At 45.6% G+C, this 21,452-nt stretch overlaps 2 protein-coding genes across 8 annotated transcripts in view; one reads left to right on the forward strand and one right to left on the reverse strand.

Moving 5' to 3' along the window:
• Positions 1-66: 66 nt before the first annotated feature.
• On the forward strand, positions 67-17,421 carry LOC111871423 (proton-coupled amino acid transporter-like protein CG1139). 2 transcript variants are annotated; one of them, XM_023864523.2, is made up of 10 exons: positions 70-1,002; positions 7,032-7,116; positions 7,702-7,845; positions 9,165-9,315; positions 12,072-12,193; positions 12,568-12,652; positions 13,943-14,218; positions 15,070-15,248; positions 15,707-15,888; positions 16,754-17,421. In XM_023864523.2, the coding sequence occupies exons 2-10, from the start codon at positions 7,055-7,057 to the stop codon at positions 16,996-16,998; spliced, it is 1,446 nt and encodes a 481-aa protein (XP_023720291.1). In that variant the 5' UTR covers positions 70-1,002; positions 7,032-7,054; the 3' UTR covers positions 16,999-17,421. The 2 variants fall into 2 exon arrangements, with proteins under 2 accessions (XP_023720292.1, XP_023720291.1); XM_023864524.2 differs by lacking the exons at positions 7,032-7,116; positions 7,702-7,845; positions 9,165-9,315 and having other exon boundaries at positions 67-1,002.
• A 2,453-nt stretch (positions 17,422-19,874) lies between these two features.
• Positions 19,875-21,452, reverse strand: part of LOC111871414 (nocturnin) — a 38,215-nt gene continuing 36,637 nt past the window's right edge. For all 6 annotated transcript variants that reach the window (XM_023864509.2, XM_023864507.2, XM_023864505.2 and 3 more), the window contains 2 exons: positions 21,028-21,234; positions 19,875-20,502 (listed from right to left, as the gene is read on the reverse strand). In XM_023864509.2, the coding sequence (XP_023720277.1) occupies positions 19,987-20,502; positions 21,028-21,234 (723 nt within the window). In that variant the 3' untranslated portion in view covers positions 19,875-19,986. The remainder of the gene's footprint in view (positions 20,503-21,027; positions 21,235-21,452) is intronic.

A 21,452-nucleotide genomic window follows, 5' to 3' on the forward strand; every position in this document is an offset into this window, starting at 1 on the left:
CTAAGAACTCACAAGGAAGTGGTTGCGGCCTATTTAAGTAACTATACCGAAACCTGCATTTATGGGCAGAATGAAACAACGAAGCTCACTCTGGACACTGGACACCCGACAGGCACTGGAAACGGGTACCTCAGCTGTGTTCAGTGAATATAAATCCAAATAATTTGAAAGTGAAATGAAGGATGTTGTCGCCTGACCCCGAAGGTCAGTAGAAATTCACCTAGGATTCGGAGGAAAATATTGCCTCCATATTCGGAGTCAAAACGCAACAACCTAAGCAAGAAACCAGAAAGAGGCAGCCAGGCTCTGTGGCGAAATCTCAAGGAGACTGCGTCCTAACCAAGAGGTCGCGTCCTACACAGAAGATTGCGTCCTATCCAGAAGAACGCGTCCTATACAGAAGATCGCGTCCTACACAGAAGATCGCGTTCTATTCAGGAGACTGCGTCCTAACCAGGAGATCGCGTCCTACCAGGAAGATCGCGTCCTACACAGAAGATTGCGTCCTATCCAGAAGAACGCGTCCTACCCAGAAGATCGCGTTCTATTCAGGAGATCGCCTCCTATCCAGGAGATCGCGTCCTACAAAGGAGATCGCGTCCTATCCAGGAGATCGCGTCTTACCCAGAAGATCGCGTCCTATTCAGAAAATCGCGTCCTATCCAGGAGATCCCTCATAATATCCAAGAAGGGCACATCCCAGGTGTCCTATCCAAGAGGTCACGTCCTATCCAGGAGTTGGCGTCCTCTCCAGGACGCAACGTCGCATTCAGAGGATGAATCCTTCCTAGGATATGTCCCCCCACCCATGCAGCAGGACCTGCAGACCTCTCCCACGTTGCAATGAATCCTGCATTATTCCCCTCCCACCACGCCTGGCTCCTCATTATGGCCGCGCCACAGCCCTCGACGGTCACAGTTCTGGGAGGGACGCCTTGCGGTGCTGACGTCAACACATGGGAAGGGTTCCCGCGGGCTCCGTCAGCTTGGCAGAAACCTAAGGTGAGTGAAACATAGCCTGACTGTGTGTGTGATAAGGATACCTGCCCTCGGCTGATCCTAAGTGCAGAGACAGTGTCTGCTTTCATAAGACACGAAATGTTAATACAGTTTGCACGGCTTCTCTGCTATGAGCGGCAATGTATTCGGGAGTTACTCCTTTCGAATCTCGATCCTGACACCAAATGTAGTGACTGAATTATTTCATGGTTTTCGCTGGTCCCTATAAGTAAGTGTCGGGATAAAACCTCGAGAAAGCCATGATCGATTTCTTCTAAATCCTTTCTTAACCATTATTCACAAGTCATCAAATGATTCGATGCTTTGTAGAGTAGATATTGAGTGTTGGGAATAAACCAACAACAAAAAACTAAGTATATGTTGCTGTCTCGTCACCAAAATGCAGGGCAAAATCATGACATAAAGATATGTAGCAGATGTTTTGAAAATGTGGCCCAGTTCAGATATTTGGGAACGACAGTAACAAATTAAAATTTGATTCAGGAGGAAATTAAGAGGATACTGAACTCAGGTAATGCTTGCTACCATTCGGTCCAGAAACTTTGTCTTCTCCTCTGTTGTCCAAAAACGTAAAAATTAGAATATACAAAACTATAATTTTGCCTGTGGTTCCGTATGGGTGTGAAACTTTGTCTCTGACATTAAGGGAGGAACATAGACTGAGGGTGTTTGAGAACAGAGTGTTGAGGAGAATATTTTATCAAGAAACTGTCCTGAACACAGAAACAGATGGCCCGTTTTCCTCTATAAATCTATCCGAAACATTTGTCTCATTGTATTCATTGTGTTTAGTGTGTCCTTTATTGGACTTGAAAGGATTCTGAAGGTGTATGCTGTACAGAGCCGTAAGGTTTATTTTGGCCTCTATCCATCGTCTGGTATATATAAGACAAAAAAGCGCAACGTTTCGGAGATCCACCTGAGGACGGAGACAGATCCGGGCAATGGATACAGCCCAAAATAAACCTTATGATTCTGTGTCCTTTATTGTTTGTGTAGTTTTGTGTGCTGTGTCTTCTCTGAGCGTGGTGTGTTACTTTGTGTGATGTGTGTTGTGTCTTACTCTAACAACACTGCCACCGGTAAAAACCCATTCGCAATTAAAATAAATAATAATAATAACAACAAACGTTCAGCGAGTTAGGCTTGAGATGCGCGCGCAGAAACGTACACAGGCCTTCATGTGGAGTGTCCGGTACTGTTGGCCGATTTTAACCAAACTTTATGCATGTCAAAAAGTTGAGCACAAACTTTTTAAATACAGAATCTCATTAAAATACATTCGGCCGTTCTCGTGTTACTCCTTGTCGAATGAGTGGCGTTCCGAATTTCCTAAGAGGAATTTCTTTCTTTTACAAATTTTCTTTGGGAGAGCAAAAAAAAAATTAAGTTAACTTAACTAATATTCATGAAGCGCTCCATACTCGTGTGGATTTGTATATCTCTAAAACAGATAAATCGGTCTAGGAGGACAAGAGATTAATTCCATGGAGCAGAGTCCTTACTGAGAAGCTAATAGTTGCTCAGCTACTCAACAAATTCTCAACTTTTTATTGAAACCAAATTCTCATTACCGTGTTCAAAATAGCCCGCCACCGTTCCCTATCCCGAGCCAGAGTAATCCAGTCCATATACTCTCATAGTATTTAACATTCATTTTAATATTATTCTCCCAAAATCTGTAAGCCTATGACGTATAATTGTGCTACATTACACACAATAATGCTGTCAACAAACTGTGGCAATAGCACATGACAGTAATTTCTCGAAATTTACATTACGATCTCAATTTAATAAGTTAATAGTGAGTGGTAATTATGTGTACCACCTGCCTTAACACTAAAATATTATAGCAGTGTGTCCACAAAATGTATTTATGCACATTTTGTATGCTTATCATAATTGTTTTGTGTGGTATTCTGCTGCGGCTTTTTCGTTGTGTGGACTCGAACAGTGTCGATTGGTAGGATGACTGACGAATTGGAAGGATTTCGAAGGAAGTAGTATACCAGCACTTGCTTGGAAGGACTGAGAAAATCCACGGGAATTTTCAGTCAAGATAACCTAATCGAGATTCGAACCGAACATCTGTCGAATATGAGCCTATTGCTCTGGAGCTAGACTGGCTGAATAGCTTCAGCCGGGTGCTCGCCATGATGAAGGCGCGATGTTTCCTGTGAGGTACGAACTGAACCCTTATCTAAGGACTGCAATGTTTAAACTGCAAGAGTTTGTGCGCAGACATTGCTGACGTTACAGAACATTAAAGCGTGTTGTCGAGACCTCGAGTACGCGGCCCAAAGCTAACACGATTCAGAACAATAGTTATGTCTTTATCCATTGTGTGAATAATATTTGGATCAAATTACTGTCGTAAAACCTAGTTGTACAGTTATTTTTTCGTCCATTTTATGTGGTATTTGCAGGTGCCCATAAAACGAAAGTCGTATAAGCTACACATGGGGCACGGGGTAGCGTAGTTGGTTGAGGTAGCGGGTTTGATTACCGATGAGGTCATTGGTATTGCAATTGACCTTCCTGCCGCAGTATAGCCCCGGGGTCGACTCAGCGTCTAACAGAAATAAAGAATATTGAGGTAAAGGGCTGCCGGCGCTTAAGGCTGACAACTTCACCGCCATCTGTGAGCCGATTATCTACAAAATGTGGGAGCCTCGATGTCTCACAACACTATGGACCTCCAAGGCTTGTTACAGGGATAGCTTTCCGTTACGTTACTGAAGTAACTGTATTGACGAATTAAGGGATGTCAGGATACACAAATTCAATTTCCTTTCGCGTTGAACAGATCATATTAATAATCTCTTGCGTGTTCGAAGTTAGTTTAATTAAAGATTAAGTAACATGGATTATAGGGCAGTGATTTCGGAAGTGTGGGGCACCGACCCGTGAGCGGGAATGACATATTCTGAGAAAGTTATGTAGTAAAAATTAATGTATCATGATTCACAAAATGTCACGGATCTATTGCTTAATTCTGTGCATTTCTATAATCTTTCGTGTCAGCGCATAATTTACAAAGCGTGAGTCAACCGGAGGCCTGAAAGATACTGGGCGAGAACACAGTACAGAAGCGGAGGGATTTCCATAGTCCGAAGCACTACTACGCAACGGCTAATGAAGACAGAGCAGACTGGAAAATTGGGACTGTGTTTTAGTTGTTGCAAGAAGCTTGTCCGTATATTCATTCTAGCAACAATAAACAATTGTTACAGAAATCTGCTACGTGGTTGTCTTTTCAAGCGTCGACAGCCCCATATTGTTTAAATTCGCTTAGTGGGGGGTGAAGTCCAACTGGGTCCACTCGGGACGGCGGCCACTGATTGGCCTATTGTAGCTGCCCCGGGTGATTATGATGATGGAGAATTTGGTGCAATGAAGATTGGCAGGGGAAACCGAAGTACTCGGAGAAAATCCGCCCCAGTGCCACTATGTCCACCACAAATCCTACATGACCAGACCCGGGATCGAACCCAGGCCGCCGAGGCGGAAAGCCTCTTGAAACCGCTTGAGCTATGGCGCGGCCGCCCCAAATTGGTTACCAATTGATAAAATCTAAAATGTTTTGTTTTTCAAAATGAAAACCTGCAACAGCTGTTCTTTACAGAAGCATGAAATTAAGAAGGAAGGTCCGATGAAAACTTTGCAAATCTGCGAGGGCGCCATTGTACAGATTTACTGTCACAGTACTGCAATGAAGAAACGAATATTTTGGCACATCCTGTAGTCAGCGTCTCTGTTGCGCAATCCAATCTATGCTCCATTATGCCGTTAGAAGCCGCGGAGCCAGGTCGCCGGCTAGTGTCAGATGCATCAGCTGTAATGACGACATCCTGCAGTGCAACCGTGAGACACTTTGTGCCTAAAGTGACTGTACACTTGGCAAATCCTGGAGGGGAAGAAATGGAGTTAGTGGGCCTACTTAATCCCTAAGGCCGCGCCATAGCTCAAGCGGTTAGTCGCTGGCTTCCCACCGCGACGGCCCGGGTTCGATCCCGGGTTTGGTCAAGTGGGATTTGCGGTGGACAAAGTTACGCTGGGGCGGGTTTTCTCCGAGTACTTCGGTTTCCCCTCCCAATCTTCATTCCACCAAATTATCCATCATCATAATCGCCCGGAGCAGGTACAATAGGTCAATCAGTGGCCGCCGTGCCGAGTGGACCCAGCTGGACTCCACACCCCACTAATTACTTAATCCCCAGGCAACTCCGGGATAGCTCAGTGCATACAGTGACTAGGCTATTGGATGAATGATGGGAACTGGGGTTCGATTCCCTGCAGGGGTAACAGATATTTCTCTTCTTTATATCGTCCAGACTGGTTCTGGAACTCACTGAAACTTCTATCCAGTGGGTACCGGGGGCTCTTTTGTTAGAGTAAACAGATCAGAACCACTCACCTCCATCAGTTGCAGTTGTTAAAAATCCTGAATAGCGAAGCAGGAGTTTCCTTCCGAATGAGTCTTCGAGCCTGAATGTGTAAGGAGCGAGCTCCACTGAAAAAATATTCTACCTTGAAAATGGGAGTAGCAGGATTCATCGAAAGAATATTGCACCCTCAATATATAGAGAGTAGGTTCCACAGAAAAAATTGTCAACCCTGAAGATGGAAGTAGTAGGATTCTCTGAAACAGTCTTCTACTATGAAAATTCAGATAATAGGTTCCTCCACAAAGAGCGGCATATAAGTATCAAACTACACGGCGTCACATAATGCAAGACAGTAACCTTCATACACAAAGCTATGAGTACCTCATCTGTGATGCAGAAAAGTGGCTTAAGTCACTAAACGTCACTTTTCAGGAGAAGAAGAAACAATTTAAAATGTTAATGTACTTAACTCAGTGTTTCATTGAGCCACTGAATGGAAATTGTTGTGTATGGTCTGCTTACTTTTTGTCGTTTTTAATAAGGACAGTTTCATGAAGCACTTGTCTAATTTTGACCAACTTTTCATTGTACTGCTGCTTACATAACACCGCAGACAGTTCGCTTCTGTCCTCCTCCTACTGCAGTGACGTCTGCCGGAGAGTTGGCTCATTAAATCGTAATTCGAAATATAGAATCCAGGATGAGGTAGTTAGAGCATTGCCAACATTAGTTCCACTTGACCTCCCGCGGCTCGCTGACAGATCCACACAGGGGACATTTCCATCAATTAGACTGGCTTCCATGAGTGCAAAGATTATACAGGGTGATTCTAAATTATTGTCGAGGCTTCCGTGGCCTATAATTTTAAAAGCGGAAACAATAAAATGAAACTGATTACATAATAAGAAAATGCAATTCTAAAAACGTTTTATTTGGCAAAGATGTACTCGCCGCATGATGTCTGGGAGAAAGTATGACGTCATACCACAGAAAATGGCGACTGTTCCATAGAAAACAATGTGCGTACTTTGTATTTTTTCGAAACAAAGTCCTTTATCAAAATGCGATGTCGTTACAGAATTCAATTAGGAAAAGATCCAAACAAAAAAATCGGTGGTTTCAATCTGCAAGCGAATTATACCGATCGAGCGACCGTCGCTTGTCCGCGAAGTTATTGCCAACTTTAGTGGATAGAGTGTGTCACATGGTCAGCGCAACGAATCCATACGGGCGGCGTGTAAGTCCTACCACCTCACCGCCATCTGTGAGCCGATTGTCTAGAGAAAATGTGGGAGCCTCGACGTCTCACAACCCTATGGGCCACCACGGCCTGTTACAGGGATAGCTTTACCTTTTTTTTTTACTTCTAACCTCTAGCAGCTAAATGAGTGAACTAGGCGCTTCTCCTTCCAAATACTTTTCAATTCATAATTACTCAATCATCCTGCAAATCGAAGCTGTACCCCGGATACTAAGAGCGTTGTAAAATAAAACTGTTCCTCCCTACACGGCGTCAGAAGCTAAAACAATGTAATCTACATAGTCACCATGAGCGACAAAATGTTATAGAGAACGCCATTGTTTTCAGACTTCATTGTTCACTGATGGGTCTCTCTTTTCCAGGAGCTGAAAGAAAGTACACAAACATGACGAAACTGGACGCTGATAATTCGCGGGGGAGGGCGTCTGAGTACAGCGCCATTTGCAAGTGAGTGCTTGGTCTGCAAACTCACGTTATCAGTGGTACCTCTGGAGCATAACCTTGAAGCTTACGGACTTCTGAGGTGTGAGATCGCGAAGTTGAGCAGTTGGTACCTGCACCCCAAACTACACACATCACATTACAGAAAGTTATGGGCTTCGGCAGGGGTGGGGGACACCAGGTACCTGTCCCCCACCCCATAGGTTTTTAAAAAAATAATATAAAAATTGAAGAAAATATATGCATTATTATTAAATTTGGAAATGTTTCTGAAACGAATTCCTCTATCCTGAATAACGTGTTGCCACCAATAATAAAAATCATAATCAACATCATTGGCAAAACATTGGTCCTTTTGAGTCACAGCCTTCCTCAGAAGGTTCTGCCAGATTGTGTCCGGGTTTTGCAGCAGTAATTTCCTTAGAGCAAGTAGTCAGCTCTGCGCTCAACCCCCATTCTGGAGAACCAGGCCCTCCACTGACAGGGTGGCCCAGTTATACCCCCCAGGCACTGGGTTCACTTTTCCTCCCTTTCGCGACTCCCAGAAGACATAATCACCAGCTCAGTTCGAACATGTCTCTTTGTCTGCAGAGCGCGGCAAGAGAACGGGGACCACAAGGGGGCGGCTGCGGGGGGCGCCATGATTTCTCTGCCCCAAGTTCACTACCTGGATGGGTCGCAGCCCCTGGATGACTACAACCCGCACCTACACCGCAACGTCGAGACCCCTACAACGTAGGTGACAAAGTAACCAATGAAGCGATCTCGGGAGATCGCAAGTGTCAAAACGGAGATAGTTTCCTACGTTTCGGAGACATCCTGTCTCTATCATCAGGCGTTGAAAAGGGTTAATGTTATGTCCTCGCGTATTTATGTATACTGCTGTCGGCTATTTAACTTCTACCCATTGTTCCCTCAGCGGTACGCGCTGGGACAGCGAAGACAATATCCCACAGTAACAATTTGTTCACGAACACCCAGGCTAGTGAGCAATGCTCAGGCTCCCGATAACTTCCATGCTTGAAACTAACGTACCCGGCCACTGTTTGGTATCCCCCCAAAATTTCTCTCTTCTGTAAGTTCACAACAATCCCTGATGATGGAGACGGGGAAATTCTCCGAAACGTCGAGTATCCTGTGTACATTAACATTGCGCAACATGCAAGAAATGTGGAAGCACCCAATTTCGTGATGCGACTTGTCTCGCAGTGAGTCGCCCTAAATTCGGCACGCAATGAGGCGACTGTTTCTTCTATTTCCTTCTTCGCAGTTTATTTAATGACGCTGGCTCAAGTTGTATAGCATCGAATGGTTAGACCACAGTGAGGTATGTATCGGAAATGACACGGGGAGAAGCGGCTGTCGCCTGATCTAAGGTTTCATCCCGGAATTTGGCTGGAGGTATTGAGTAAAACCACGAACAATCTCTGGATATTCGGTATCCCAGTCGAGATATGAACTAGACACTTCCATATCAAAAGCGTTACGACTTGAGCTAGGACAGACACACGTGAACGGGTAATATAAAATTATCGAGCAAAGTTGAATGTAGATGATCAAATTTGATTGCAATGAAATATGGGAGGACAGATTTGTAATACCTCACCATTTTGCTTTCATTTTAAAACTATTTTTCAAAAGAAACCATCGAAAAGAGAAGAACCTATCAGACCTACAAATATTCCTGGCAAGTGCAGAACAATTGCACGGTGAGTGGTCTTCTGAGATGTGACTCCGTGTATTCTGGTAGAATCCCATAGAGGTTTCGAAGAAACTTACTGACTGCATCTTCAGGTCATGCGCCAAGGAAGCAAATACCAAAGAGCAAGCTTATATCTAAACCATGATTTCTCAGCGCAGCTCGCTCTGATTGTTCGTCATTTGCTGAAACCTGAAGATGGGAAAAGTATTTTGCTCCGAAACGTCGGTAAACTTCTTCCGGAATACACGGCGTCACATTCCAGAACATAGTACTCTTTGTAGACACAGCTATGATAATATCAACGTCTGCAGAGGATGGCTGATAATGGGTGAATAATCCCTTTATCTGGCAGGAACACGGAGACCCTTATCCACCTTCTGAAGGGCAGTTTAGGCACAGGGATTCTCGCCATGCCGAATGCTTTCTTCAAGGCGGGTCTCATTGTGGGCTTTGTGGGGACGATTCTGATTGGGAGCTTGTGTACATACTGCATACATGTTCTGGTAAGTCCACAAACACAGTTACTGTCTTCTGGATACTGCATACATGTTCTGGTACGTCCACAAACACAGTTACTGTCGTCTGGATACTGCATACATGTTCTGGTACGTCCACAAACACAGTTACTGTCTTCCGGAATCTGCATACATGTTCTGGTACGTCCACAAACACAGTTACTGTCTTCCGGAATCTGCATATATGTTCTGGTAAGTCCACAAACACAGTCACTGTCTTCTGAATACTGCATACATGTTCTGGTACGTCCACAAACACAGTTACTGTCTTCCGGAATCTGCATACATGTTCTCATAAGTCCACAAACACAGTTACTGTCTTCTGGATGCTGCATACACGTTCTGGTAAGTCCACAAACACAGTTACTGTCTTCCGGAATCTGCATACATTTTCTGGTACGTCCACAAACACAGTTACTGTCTTCCGGAATCTGCATACATGTTCTGGTAAGTCCACAAACACAGTTACTGTCTTCTGGAATCTGCATACATGTTCTGGTACGTCCACAAACACAGTTACTGTCTTCCGGAATCTGCATACATGTTCTGGTAAGTCCACAAACACAGTTACTGTCTTCTGGATGCTGCATACATGTTCTGGTAAGTCCACAAACACAGTTACTGTCTTCCGGAATCTGCATACATGTTCTGGTACGTCCACAAACACAGTTACTGTCTTCCGGAATCTGCATACATGTTCTGGTAAGTCCACAAACACAGTTACTGTCTTCTGGATGCTGCATACATGTTCTGGTAAGTCCACAAACACAGTTACTGTCTTCCGGAATCTGCATACATTTTCTGGTACGTCCACAAACACAGTTACTGTCTTCCGGAATCTGCATACATGTTCTGGTAAGTCCACAAACACAGTTACTGTCTTCTGGATGCTGCATACATGTTCTGGTAAGTCCACAAACACAGTTACTGTCTTCCGGAATCTGCATACATGTTCTGGTAAGTTCATAAACAGGACTAGTACAGGGACAAAGAACTTACTTACTTATGGAGCTGAGCACTTCTTGAGGAGAAGCCACATCTGTAGCTACTCAAGAATTTCCCAGCATCTTATGGAACCCGGAGGTTCATTACAGCGTTCACAAGAGCCGNCATAAGTCCACAAACACAGTTACTGTCTTCTGGATGCTGCATACACGTTCTGGTAAGTCCACAAACACAGTTACTGTCTTCCGGAATCTGCATACATTTTCTGGTACGTCCACAAACACAGTTACTGTCTTCCGGAATCTGCATACATGTTCTGGTAAGTTCACAAACAGGACTAGTACAGGGACAAAGAACTTACTTACTTATGGAGCTGAGCACTTCTTGAGGAGAAGCCAAATCTGTAGCTACTCAAGAATTTCCCAGCATCTTATGGAACCCGGAGGTTCATTACAGCGTTCACAAGAGCCTTTCACTGGTCCCTATCCTGAGCCAGATCAATCCAGTCCACACCACCCCATTCTATCTCTCTAAGATCCATTGTAATATTGTCCACCCACCTACGTCTTGGTCTTCCCAGTTGTCTCTTTCCTTCTGGCTTTCCCACCAATATCCTATACGCATTCCTGGTCTCCACCATTCGTGCTATATGCCCTGCCCACCTCATTCTCCTTGACTCGATCATTCTAATTATACTTGGGGAAGAGTACAAGTTATGAAGCTCCTCATTATGCAGTTTTCTCCANCATCCTGAGCCAGACCAATCCAGTCCACACCACCCCATTCCATCTCTCTAAGATCCATTGTAATATTGTCCACCCACCTACGTCTTGGTCTTCCCAGTTGTCTCTTTCCTTCTGGCTTTCCCACCAATATCCTATACGCATTCCTGGTCTCCACCATTCGTGCTATATGCCCTGCCCACCTCATTCTCCTTGACTCGATCATTCTAATTATACTTGGGGAAGAGTACAAGTTATGAAGCTCCTCATTATGCAGTTTTCTCCAGTCTCCTGTCACTTCATCTCTCTTTAGTCTGATGGAATGAAAATTGGTAGGGGAAACAGAATTCCTCGGAGAAAACCCACCCCAGCGCCACTTTGTCCACCACAAATCCCAATTGACCAGACCCGGTGGGAAGGCAGTGACTAACCGCTTGAGCTATGGCGCGGCCGACAGAACATTGCTTTATACCCTTCATGCGCGAAGCGCAAAGCAAGCCAGAAAAGCCGACCCGCTCTAATCAGATTACTATTAACATGAACCGAAATATGAAAAATGCTTTTTACATATCAGCACTACATACTCGCACTTTAAAAGACACGTGACATTTAGGAAGGCAGATGAGTCACTTGCCTGCTGAGACAAAACTTGACGGTTTCTTCAAACCTGCAACGTTAACGTTGAAAAACAAGCACAACTTCTGAGTCTTCTGTCGATGTGTAAATGTATTGTCTCTCTATTGTTTCTAAATAAAGGCAAAAGAAAGGTAAAGCTATCCGTGTAACAGGCCGTAGAGGCCCGTAGGGTTGTGAGACGTCGAGGCTCCCACATTTTCTCTAGACAATCGGCTCACAGATGGCAGCGACGTTGTTAGCTTTACACGCCGGCGGCCCTTTACCCCCAGGAAGATTCCTGGTACTCATTTCTGTTAGAGGTTGAGTGGACCCCACGGCCATAGTGAGGCTGGAAGGTTTAGATTAATTGAGTAATTGTGTTTTAAGTGTTTTTGTCTTTTAGGGCTACTTTTCACTAATCCGGATGACCTCCTCCCAGTAGACACTATCTGACTGTTGCAGGTGCGGTCTCAGTACCAGATGTGCAGACAACTGCGGGTGCCCATTCTCAGCTACCCGCGCACCCTGGAGCTGGCCATGAAGCAGGGACCACGCGTCCTAAGGGGGTTCTCCACATATGCTGGGTGAGTAGACGTAGCCTTTCGTTAGTTGGGGTGGGGTGAGACTGAGTCCACTTGGTACGTCGGCCACTAACTGGCCTGTTGAACCAGCACCGGATGATAGATGATCAATGTGGAGCAGTAGGTGAAATGAGAATTGGCAGGGGAAACAGAAGTATTTTGTCAACCACAAATCCCACATTACTTGACATGGGTTCGAACAAGGACCGCTGCGGTGTGAAGCTGGAGGCTTACAGCCTGATCTATGACCACGGCCAGACATAGGCTTCAAGTGTTTAAGCAGGTTAACGGAGGGTAAAGCGTGTGCTCGCCCCGGTATTGCAGCAGGGTTCACACTGCGACGTGTCTAACTCTCGCATCGTTTCCGCTTGTTGCAGCACGGCTGTGAACGCGTTTCTCATTGTGTACCAACTGGGAATTTGCTGCGTGTACATAGTTTTCGTTGCGACGAACATAAAACAGGTAAGCGAAATGATTCTGAAGCATTTGTATCACATTGGTAACAATGTATACCACTTACAGAATTTGAGTCAAAGTCAGAATTACTTTACGACTAGAGGTTTACCGGCTATCAGTTCGTCTTGGCGACAATCACTTTGAGACTCACGACCAGCTTTTCTTTAACTGAACACTTGCAGTCATAACATCCTTTCTGAGGAGAGGATGGGTCTGTTTTTTAAAAGTGCTGCTGGCCTTCGCCAGCGGAGTCATTCTCAAGTTCGAGTCCCGCGGCACTCATGACCACATTTTACTGTCTCACATTCGAGACTCCCCCAATTTGGAGGGCCAGGTCTCCTTATAGAATTTGAGGTTGTCATAGCGGTGGTTTCTAAGAGTTCTATCTTCTGGGATATACCGCCGTGTAGTCCGTTTCGGAGGAACATATCGCCTCCATCTTCAGGGTGGGAAATAAGCCAAGCGAAGAAACCAGAGTGAAACGAGGTAGCGAGCACAGTTCTGTTTATTCTTCGACGTTGAAGATGGGGGCGACATATTCCTCCAAAACTTCGGTTTACTCTCAACAGACTACACGGCGTTATATCGCATACAATACAACTCCTAGCGTCAACTGTTTCTAGATCTGTCCGTCCTCAACAGAACGTGCTGTGGAGCTGGTCGAGTTTAGGGATGGTGGGGGTGAATACGGGTTATGAAATGGCCTTTGTCAAAAAGCGGCATCCTTCCTCCCACAATGTAACTGCAGCCACTGTCCCGCAAATACTTACCATACTTTTATTCACACGCAACTTGAAGGCCGGTCTAAATCAGGGGCTGTCCAAAGTGTGGGCCTATAAATGTGCACAGAACTTTAATCTGACCTGTCTCTTTGTATGGGTGTGAAACTTGGTCTCTCATATATGAAAGGACATAGATTAAGGGTGCTGAGGGGGCTGCTTGGGCATAATGGAGAGAGTGACAGGAAGCCTGAGAAAATTATATGTTCCAGGGGTGTAGGGGTGGAGAGGAGGACGTGGATCCATTGATTTTTTCTATGAACCTGGGGGTCGCGTGTGAATGCTATGAACAGTGAGAGGAGGGCTTGTTGTGGCAACTTTCATGGACGGACTGTCTACTGAAAGCGTCAGCCAGGATTGTTGGTCTCAGAGCCGAGATCTGAACCCGGGACTTCCTGAATACAGAGCAGGATTGCTATCCACACGACCGCACCGATAGCTACGTTACTACTGCTTAATTGTGACCTGACTTGTTCTCTTAGTGACCAGTTTTATGAGACACCCGTTACTGCCGCAGGTGGTGGACGAATACCATGAGACGAAGCTGGACGTGAGGCTCTACATGGTGATGCTGCTGCTGCCACTGATTCTCATCAACTGGGTGCGCAACCTCAAGCTTCTCGCGCCGTTCTCCTCATTTGCCAACGTCATCACTTTCGTGGGCTTGGGGATCACCCTGTACTACGTGTTTGACGGCATTCCGTCGCCGTCAGAGCGCAACATGGTGGGCCACGTCGTGGACCTGCCCCTCTTCATCGGGACCACGCTCTTTGCCCTCGAGGCAGTCGGAGTTGTGAGTGACTTGCTGAGTTGTTGCACGCACCTCCTGCCTTAGTAGCCGGGATAGCTCAGTCGGTGTAGGGTTTGATTCCCGGCAGGAGGAAGAGCTGCGGAGCAACCAGCTTCCTATCCAATGTGTACCGGCCGCTATTTCCCGGGGCGTGAAGTTGACCACTCACCTCCATCTCATGTCGAGGCCACTCCCCATACGTCTTCATGTCATGGCGCTTAATTCATTTAGCACAGGGACAACTTTGTAGGCACGCGGTAGCGTAGTTGGTTGAGGCACTATGCTACAAACCGGAAGGTCTCGGGTTCGATTCCCGAAGAGATCATCGGCTTTTTCAATTGACCTAACACTGCCAGCCGCACTATGGCCTTGGGGTCGACTCAGCCTCTAACAGAAATGAGTACCAGGAATATTCCTGAGGGGTAAAGGGTGGCCGGCGCGTAAGGATGACAACCTCACCGCCATCTATGAACCGATTATCTAGAAAATGTGGGAGCCTCGACGTCTCACAACCCCATGGGCCTTCAGGGCCTGTTACAGGGGTAGCTTTACCTATTTTTACCTCTTGCCTTAACATTAAACATTCCTACATGCCGATATAGCGTTACAGCACCCTCTCCTCTATCTTTCTCTCTCACACAACAGGATGGTCGGGTGGTTCTCGGTTCGAACCTATGGCGGCTATCCTGACTGGGGTATCTTCGTGTCCCTAGGCAAATGGCACAAACACCGCTTCCTTCTGCATCCTTTCCCACTCATCAATGAAGTATCGGCCTATATGCGCTGAGATACAGACAGGAAGGAACCCCCGCTCTCTGTCACGGTTTATCGATTCCTTGTGATCCGGTCCACAGATCATCGCCCTGGAATACAACATGAAGAACCCCGTGGATTTCGGGGGCTACTGTGGCGTCTTCAACCGCGGCATGGTCACCATCGTCTTTATGTACGTGTTCGTCGGCTTCGTGGGCTACGTGAAGTACGGGGAGGCGGCAGCGGGCAGCATCACGCTCAACTTGCCGACCGATCAGAAGTAAGGACTCACTCGAATGTGAGCAATCATGACTCGAATACAAGCAGTATCGAGTCGAATATGAGTAGGAATGACTAGAATATAAGCAGCATTGACTCGAATATAAGCATACTGACTCGAATATAAGCAGTATCGAGTCGCATATGAGTAGGAATGACTAGAATATAAGCAGCATTGACTCGAATATAAGCATACTGACTCGAATATAAGCAGTATCGAGTCGCATATGAGTAGGAATGACTAGAATATAAGCAACATTGACTCGAATACGAGTATAAGCAGCATTGACTCCAATATTTTATTTTCTAACATAAAACGATCCATGAAATCAGGTAGGTTTATACTGTGCGTCAGCTGGTTCAAGCAATATTGTGAGGGCGGAACAATTCAAAGTGAAATCACTTAATATCCTCCCCGCTACAGCCAACGGGCTGATATTTTGAACTTGCTTGATGCAGGTTGGCCCAGAGCGTGAAGATCATGTTCGCCATTGCAATATTTATCACGTACGCGCTGCAGTGTTACGTGCCCCTCGAGATTGTGTGGAGCACGTACATCAAGGACAGGCTGGGGCAGGCCTCCAGCACGAAGAAGCTGCTGGTTGAGTACCTCATGAGAACGTGCATCGTCATAGGAACCTGTGAGTACTATAAACTGTGCAACTTAAATAAAAGGGGTTTAGGTTCTGACACCGGTTGTTATGAAGGATTATACATTCTGAGATATAACGCTATGTAGTCTGACTTTCAACGGACTATACGGTGTTACGAGGGAGGGTCAGTAAATACGTTACAAATGGAGATAAAACACAAAACATGCGATATTCGAACTTGGCAGAAACATATTTCTCGATATATCCTTCACCAACATTGATACACTTGTCCCATCGCTTTACCAGTGCCGTTAAAAATATCTCCAAGTCAATAACCATTCTACCTGAAGAAGGACATAGAACTAGTTTCCGAAACGTTGTGTTTCTGGAACCCAATAGCCACCGTGCCGCTCACGGTAGCCGAGGTGTCTAAGGCATGAACTGTCTTGGCTCGCTCGGAAGCCGGGATCTGTTTCCTGTGAGGTACGAACTGAATTCTTATATATTATTCTTATACACTGCCGCTCACAGTAGCCAAGCGGTCTAAGGCATGAACTGTCTTCGCTCGCTCGGAAGCCGGGATCGTGGGTTCGAATCCCACACAAGACATGGATTTTTGTTGTGTGTATGAGTTTATTCTGTGTTTGTGTAGTCCTGTGAACAGGTAGAGGCCTTGAGACGAGCTGATCACACGTCCAAGGAGTCCCTACCCTCTGTAAAAATGATCAACGAACCCGAGAAATCAGCTCTATGCTCCAAAGTGGGAGCAACTGGAAAGAGAGAGAAGTAACCATCGTGAGAACACAAACACATTGTGTGGGCAAAATGCAGAGATTATTAACATTGAGGGAGGATATATATATTGTTACCGATCAGCTTTAAAGCGACGTGACAATGAAATCCTCTGTTTAAGTTCTGCTGGCTGTGGCAATACCCCGTCTGGAGCTGTTCATTTCCCTTTTTGGGGCCCTGTGCTTGTCGGCCCTTGGTATCGCCTTCCCCGCTACTGTGGAACTGTGTCTACTCTGGCCTTCCAAGAGCTACGGCCGTTTTTACTGGATTCTTGTCAAGGATATTCTGCTGATTGTGTGTGGCATTCTGGGACTCGTTATCGGAACATATGTCAGCATAGCCAACATCGTCCACTCGTTTCTATAGGCAGAGCGTCCTAGCTCACGCGCAAGAACTAGCAGCCTTAAATTATTAGACCGGAAGTTAACTTCAGCATATTCCACGTCTAAATTCGTGCTGTGTAGGTGAATTTTGTTGTATGTTTTCAAGTCCGTTTTTATTTCGCAATTTAATTTGCGCGAAAATAAAAAAAAAACATTTTTTTATGAGACATCCCAACCGTTAAACTTCATAGTGATTATGCAATAATATAAGAACCATAAACTATAACAAGTATTAGTTGGAAACTTTAACTTGTCGGATCACATGTATCGGCCCTATAGGGCCATCAGCAGAGGCTTACGTGTTAAAAGGGACATCCCTTAGCATATAATTTCTAGCAGTAATGTTTACGTTTTGAAATCGCAATGCTTTTGTCGGTATAGTGACGAGCTGGACGGCCGTCGTTCGATTCCCGGCAAGGGAACGAGATTTCTCTCCACTCCACAGCGTCCAGACCGGCCCTGGAGCCCGCCAAGCCTTTTTCCTTTAGGGTAGAGCGGCCGGGGCGTGAAGCTGAGAATTCACCTCCATCTAGTACCGAGGTCAAGAATAGAGGAGCTATATCTCCACTCCCCCACACGTCTTCAGAGCGTGGCGATTAACTGATTAAGCGCAGGGATAATATTTATATTTAAGTCCCTTTATAATTTCAAGGAAGATGAGGTGGGCAGGGCATGTAGCACGAATGGTGGAGAAGAGGAATACATATAGGATATTGGCGGGAATGCCAGAAGGAAAGGGGCCACTGGGAAGACCGAGTCGTAGGTGTGTGGACAATATTAAAAGGGATCTTAGAGAGATAGGATGGGATGGATTGGATTGATCTGGCTCAGGATAGGAACTGTGAAGGGCTCTTGTGAACACGGTAATGAACCTTCGGGTTCCATAAAATGCTGGGAAATTCTTGAGTAGCTGCAGAATTGGCGGCTCCTCAAGAAGGGCTCAGCCCCGTAAGTAAGTAAGTCCCTTTATAATTGAAAGCGTAGAGAATCTTTGTTTCTGTATAAATTGTTGATGGACTGCTTACCACGCCAGACACCGCACACCGCACACCATGGCAAGGGATGGACACACAATGAAACAAAAATTCAACATCATGTTCAGCACGAAATCTACTGAGGAAAGAATCAACAGTATGGGCTAGGATATCTGCAAAATTTCGCAGTCCACTGGAAGTTCATACATACGCTTTCAGTTATACAGGGATTTAAATATAAATATTACTGATAGAAATTGGTGCACACTGCGCAATCTCGTCTATTACACGTAAGCCTCTGGAAATGGTCCTGTATGGCTGAAATATTTAAGGAATATTTAATCCAGTAAATAAAGTTTCTAAGCACTACACGTTATACTTGGTGGTCCCCATTTCATTACAAAGAAACATTATGCAGGGAAAATATACTCCCCTGCCATCTGTTGTCGCCATACGCGAACTAATAGAGCAGATGTCAAAGATATTAAAACAGCAAACATATAACACTTAGCACGCGATCATAATACGGCAATACATTCGTAGAATCAGTGGCAGAAGTGTTCTGGCTGTGAACTTGTATACATGGGCGTCAACAGGATTGGTGGGGGAAGCCAGGAATCTGCCCCCCCCCCCCACATGGATTTTTGAAAAGAATTAAACGTACTAAATACTAATATTAAATGCTGAGATTATTTTTATATAAAATATATTCTTCTATCGTGAATACTACAGAGTGGTCAGTAATATTAGTTTTAAAAACTTAAACGTCTACTCCCTTTTAAAGCTGGTTTCCCTTTCTGAAAACCATCCTTGCGACGCCCGTGTGTTCTACATGGAAACTACGACGCCTCCCGAAGGAGTAGACGCAACACTTGAGGTTGCAGATCACGTGCATTGAATTTTCTGGATAGCATCTCCGTAAGGGAATTCAGAGTTGTTATCGACCCGCGCCTTTGAGACAGACTTCACCGCCATGTCAACTGTTACTTGGCCTGCAATTAGTTTCCTAGATAGTGTGCTTCTGTTAAGCGAATTTCAGTGCTACCGCTGCGCCAACCTGCTCGGCTTCAGTTCCATCCTGATTAAAGACATCGCGAATTCATCCTTAAATATATTTTATATACATATATTATCACTTCAGGTGTGCTGCAGGCAGCATAATGAACCCCTTATACGTAATTTTTCCTAACTTTGTAACAAGTTATCATTAAATTGTGCTTTAAAAGAGACAATTCTAATTACGATCCCATACTGCTTTATTTTGAAAACTGACCATGAACTCAAAACGGTTATCTTTATATCTAAGACCAGTTTTAATAATGTAATCGAAAATAAAATTTATTAAGAGTTTCTTTGTATAAATGCATGGTTTATTATACCTTAAGTGAAATAGCGGACAAATTTTATTGCACCTGCATATATATATATATATTCCCGACGAAGTCACTGGATTTTTCAATTGACCTAATCCTTCCAGCCTCACTATGACCCTGGGGTCGACTCAGCCTCTAACAGAAATGAGTACCATGAATCTTCCTGGGGGGTAAAGGGCGGCCGGCGCGGAAGGCCGTCAACTTCACCGCCATCTGTGAGCCGGCTGTCTAGAAAATGTGGGAGCCTCGACGTCTCACACCCTATTGGCCTCCACGGCCTGTTAAAGGGATAGTTTTACCTTACATACATACACACATACACACACACAGACGGCGAGATATAAGACCGAAAAGCTAGCAATTTCAATGGACCGTAATCCAGTTTATTATAAAACCAGAAATTCTTTTTCAACGACTGATCTCGGGAATTTCATCCGCGCGCTCTTTGGAAGGCTTTTCGAAAGCATCAGACCGTCGGCTAGCTGTGACCTGTAAGCTATTCAAGAGCCGTATACTGATTAACAAGATTTATTGATCAGGTATACAAATATGTACAAACATGTTAACATTCTTTACAGTATAACGCATAAGCAGGCAAAGTGGCTTGAGGTTCCACTCAGGCCTTCAAGAGCCCAGTTCACAGGCACTCTTTAAGCGGAAGTCACACACGAGTGAGAAGTGGTCAGAAGGGTACCCAAACGAGGGGACTCTGCCCTCACCGATCTCCTCTCCCGTGGGGAAGTCCAGAACTGCTTCTACAGAGAAACTGTCCAATGAGTAGAACACGTAATCAATGGTATGGCACACTTCACCCTCCTCCCGTATCTTCCACGTAGTGTATGGGGGCTCTCTGGGCGCAGCGTCCGAAACGTCCCCTGTGGTGGCGTAGGCGCTTGCCATGCGTAGTGATTGGTGGCTCAGAAGCGTCAGGTACACAGGTTCGGTGGGCTCCGCGTTGAAATCTCCGCATATGATGACGGGACGACCGCCATAGTGTGACGTCACGAAGTCCAGAAGGTCTTTACCCTGTTCATTCCGCAGTGTAGACAACAGAGCTCCAGTGCGCGCCTTTAGGTGCGTCGTGGCCACACAGATCTCCTGACTTGTCTCCCGTATTCGCAGCAACATTACCACAGCAACCTGCAACACGCAACACTTCAGCAGTTAACCACCGCGCAAGCGGCCGTGCGCAGGCTGAACGAACCTGTTAGCAATTTACAGAACTATTCAAGGAAACGTTACGGAGAATCTGTGTATTTCATTCCATTCACTGCATTAATAATGAAATGCTATGCGCACGAAACAATGCCAGGCATATAAGCGCAGACGTTTCGACAAATTAACAGACATATACGTCCCATTCTGTGAAGATACCTTTCCTAGCAAAGTTTCACGCCATATAGAACATAGTTCTATTTCTTAGAAGGATCTAATCCTTCCAGCCGCACTATGGCCCTGGGGTCGACTCAGCCTCTAAATGAGTACCAGGAATATTCCTGGGAGTAAAGGGCGGCCTAAGCGTAGGGCTGACCTCACCGCCATCTGTGAGCCGAATGTCTTAGAAAATATGGGAGCCTCGACGTCTCACAACCCTAAGGCCCTCCATGGCTTTAAGTTATCACGTCAGCTGCGCATGCGCGGGGACACTGCACAGACACAACTCACCTGGTTGCTCTGCACGCGCCAGACCTCGAGGACTCGCGTCTCTACTTTCAGCAGCTCAAACTTGTCCTCCTTGAAGAAAATGGCGCATCCGTCGGGGCCGTTGTTCCCCTTGATATAAAGACACGGAGAATCGGGTTTTGGGAAGAAAGCGCCTCGGTACCCCTGCGTGCCCAAGACAGTCTTCAGGAAGTTGAAGTGGTCCACCTCCTGCGGGGAAAAAACCGATGCTTGGTGTCAGTTGTACAGCCACTAACTTCAGCGCGCGTGACACAACGACACTGTTCCTGGAAACACGCCCCCATCGCGGGATTCTGTAACGGGAGCCCTGTTTTCACGTTGAAACACATGNGTGGACTCTTTCCTTCTGGCTCTCCCACCAATATCCTATATGCACTCCTTTTCGTGCTACATGGCCTGTCCACTTC

The sequence above is a fragment of the Cryptotermes secundus genome, unplaced genomic scaffold, assembly GCF_002891405.2.
Source record: "Cryptotermes secundus unplaced genomic scaffold, Csec_1.0 scaffold261, whole genome shotgun sequence".
Taxonomy (NCBI): Eukaryota; Metazoa; Arthropoda; class Insecta; order Blattodea; family Kalotermitidae; genus Cryptotermes; species Cryptotermes secundus.

Excerpts from the sequence above, each read along its gene's own strand:
- LOC111871423 (XM_023864523.2), top strand. The coding sequence starts at position 7,055 with ATGACGAAACTGGACGCTGATAATTCGCGGGGGAGGGCGTCTGAGTAC. Across the intron at positions 7,117-7,701 it reads GAGTACAGCGCCATTTGCAA|AGCGCGGCAAGAGAACGGGG; the intron begins GTGAGTGCTTGG and ends CTTTGTCTGCAG. Across the intron at positions 15,249-15,706 it reads AACTTGCCGACCGATCAGAA|GTTGGCCCAGAGCGTGAAGA; the intron begins GTAAGGACTCAC and ends TGCTTGATGCAG.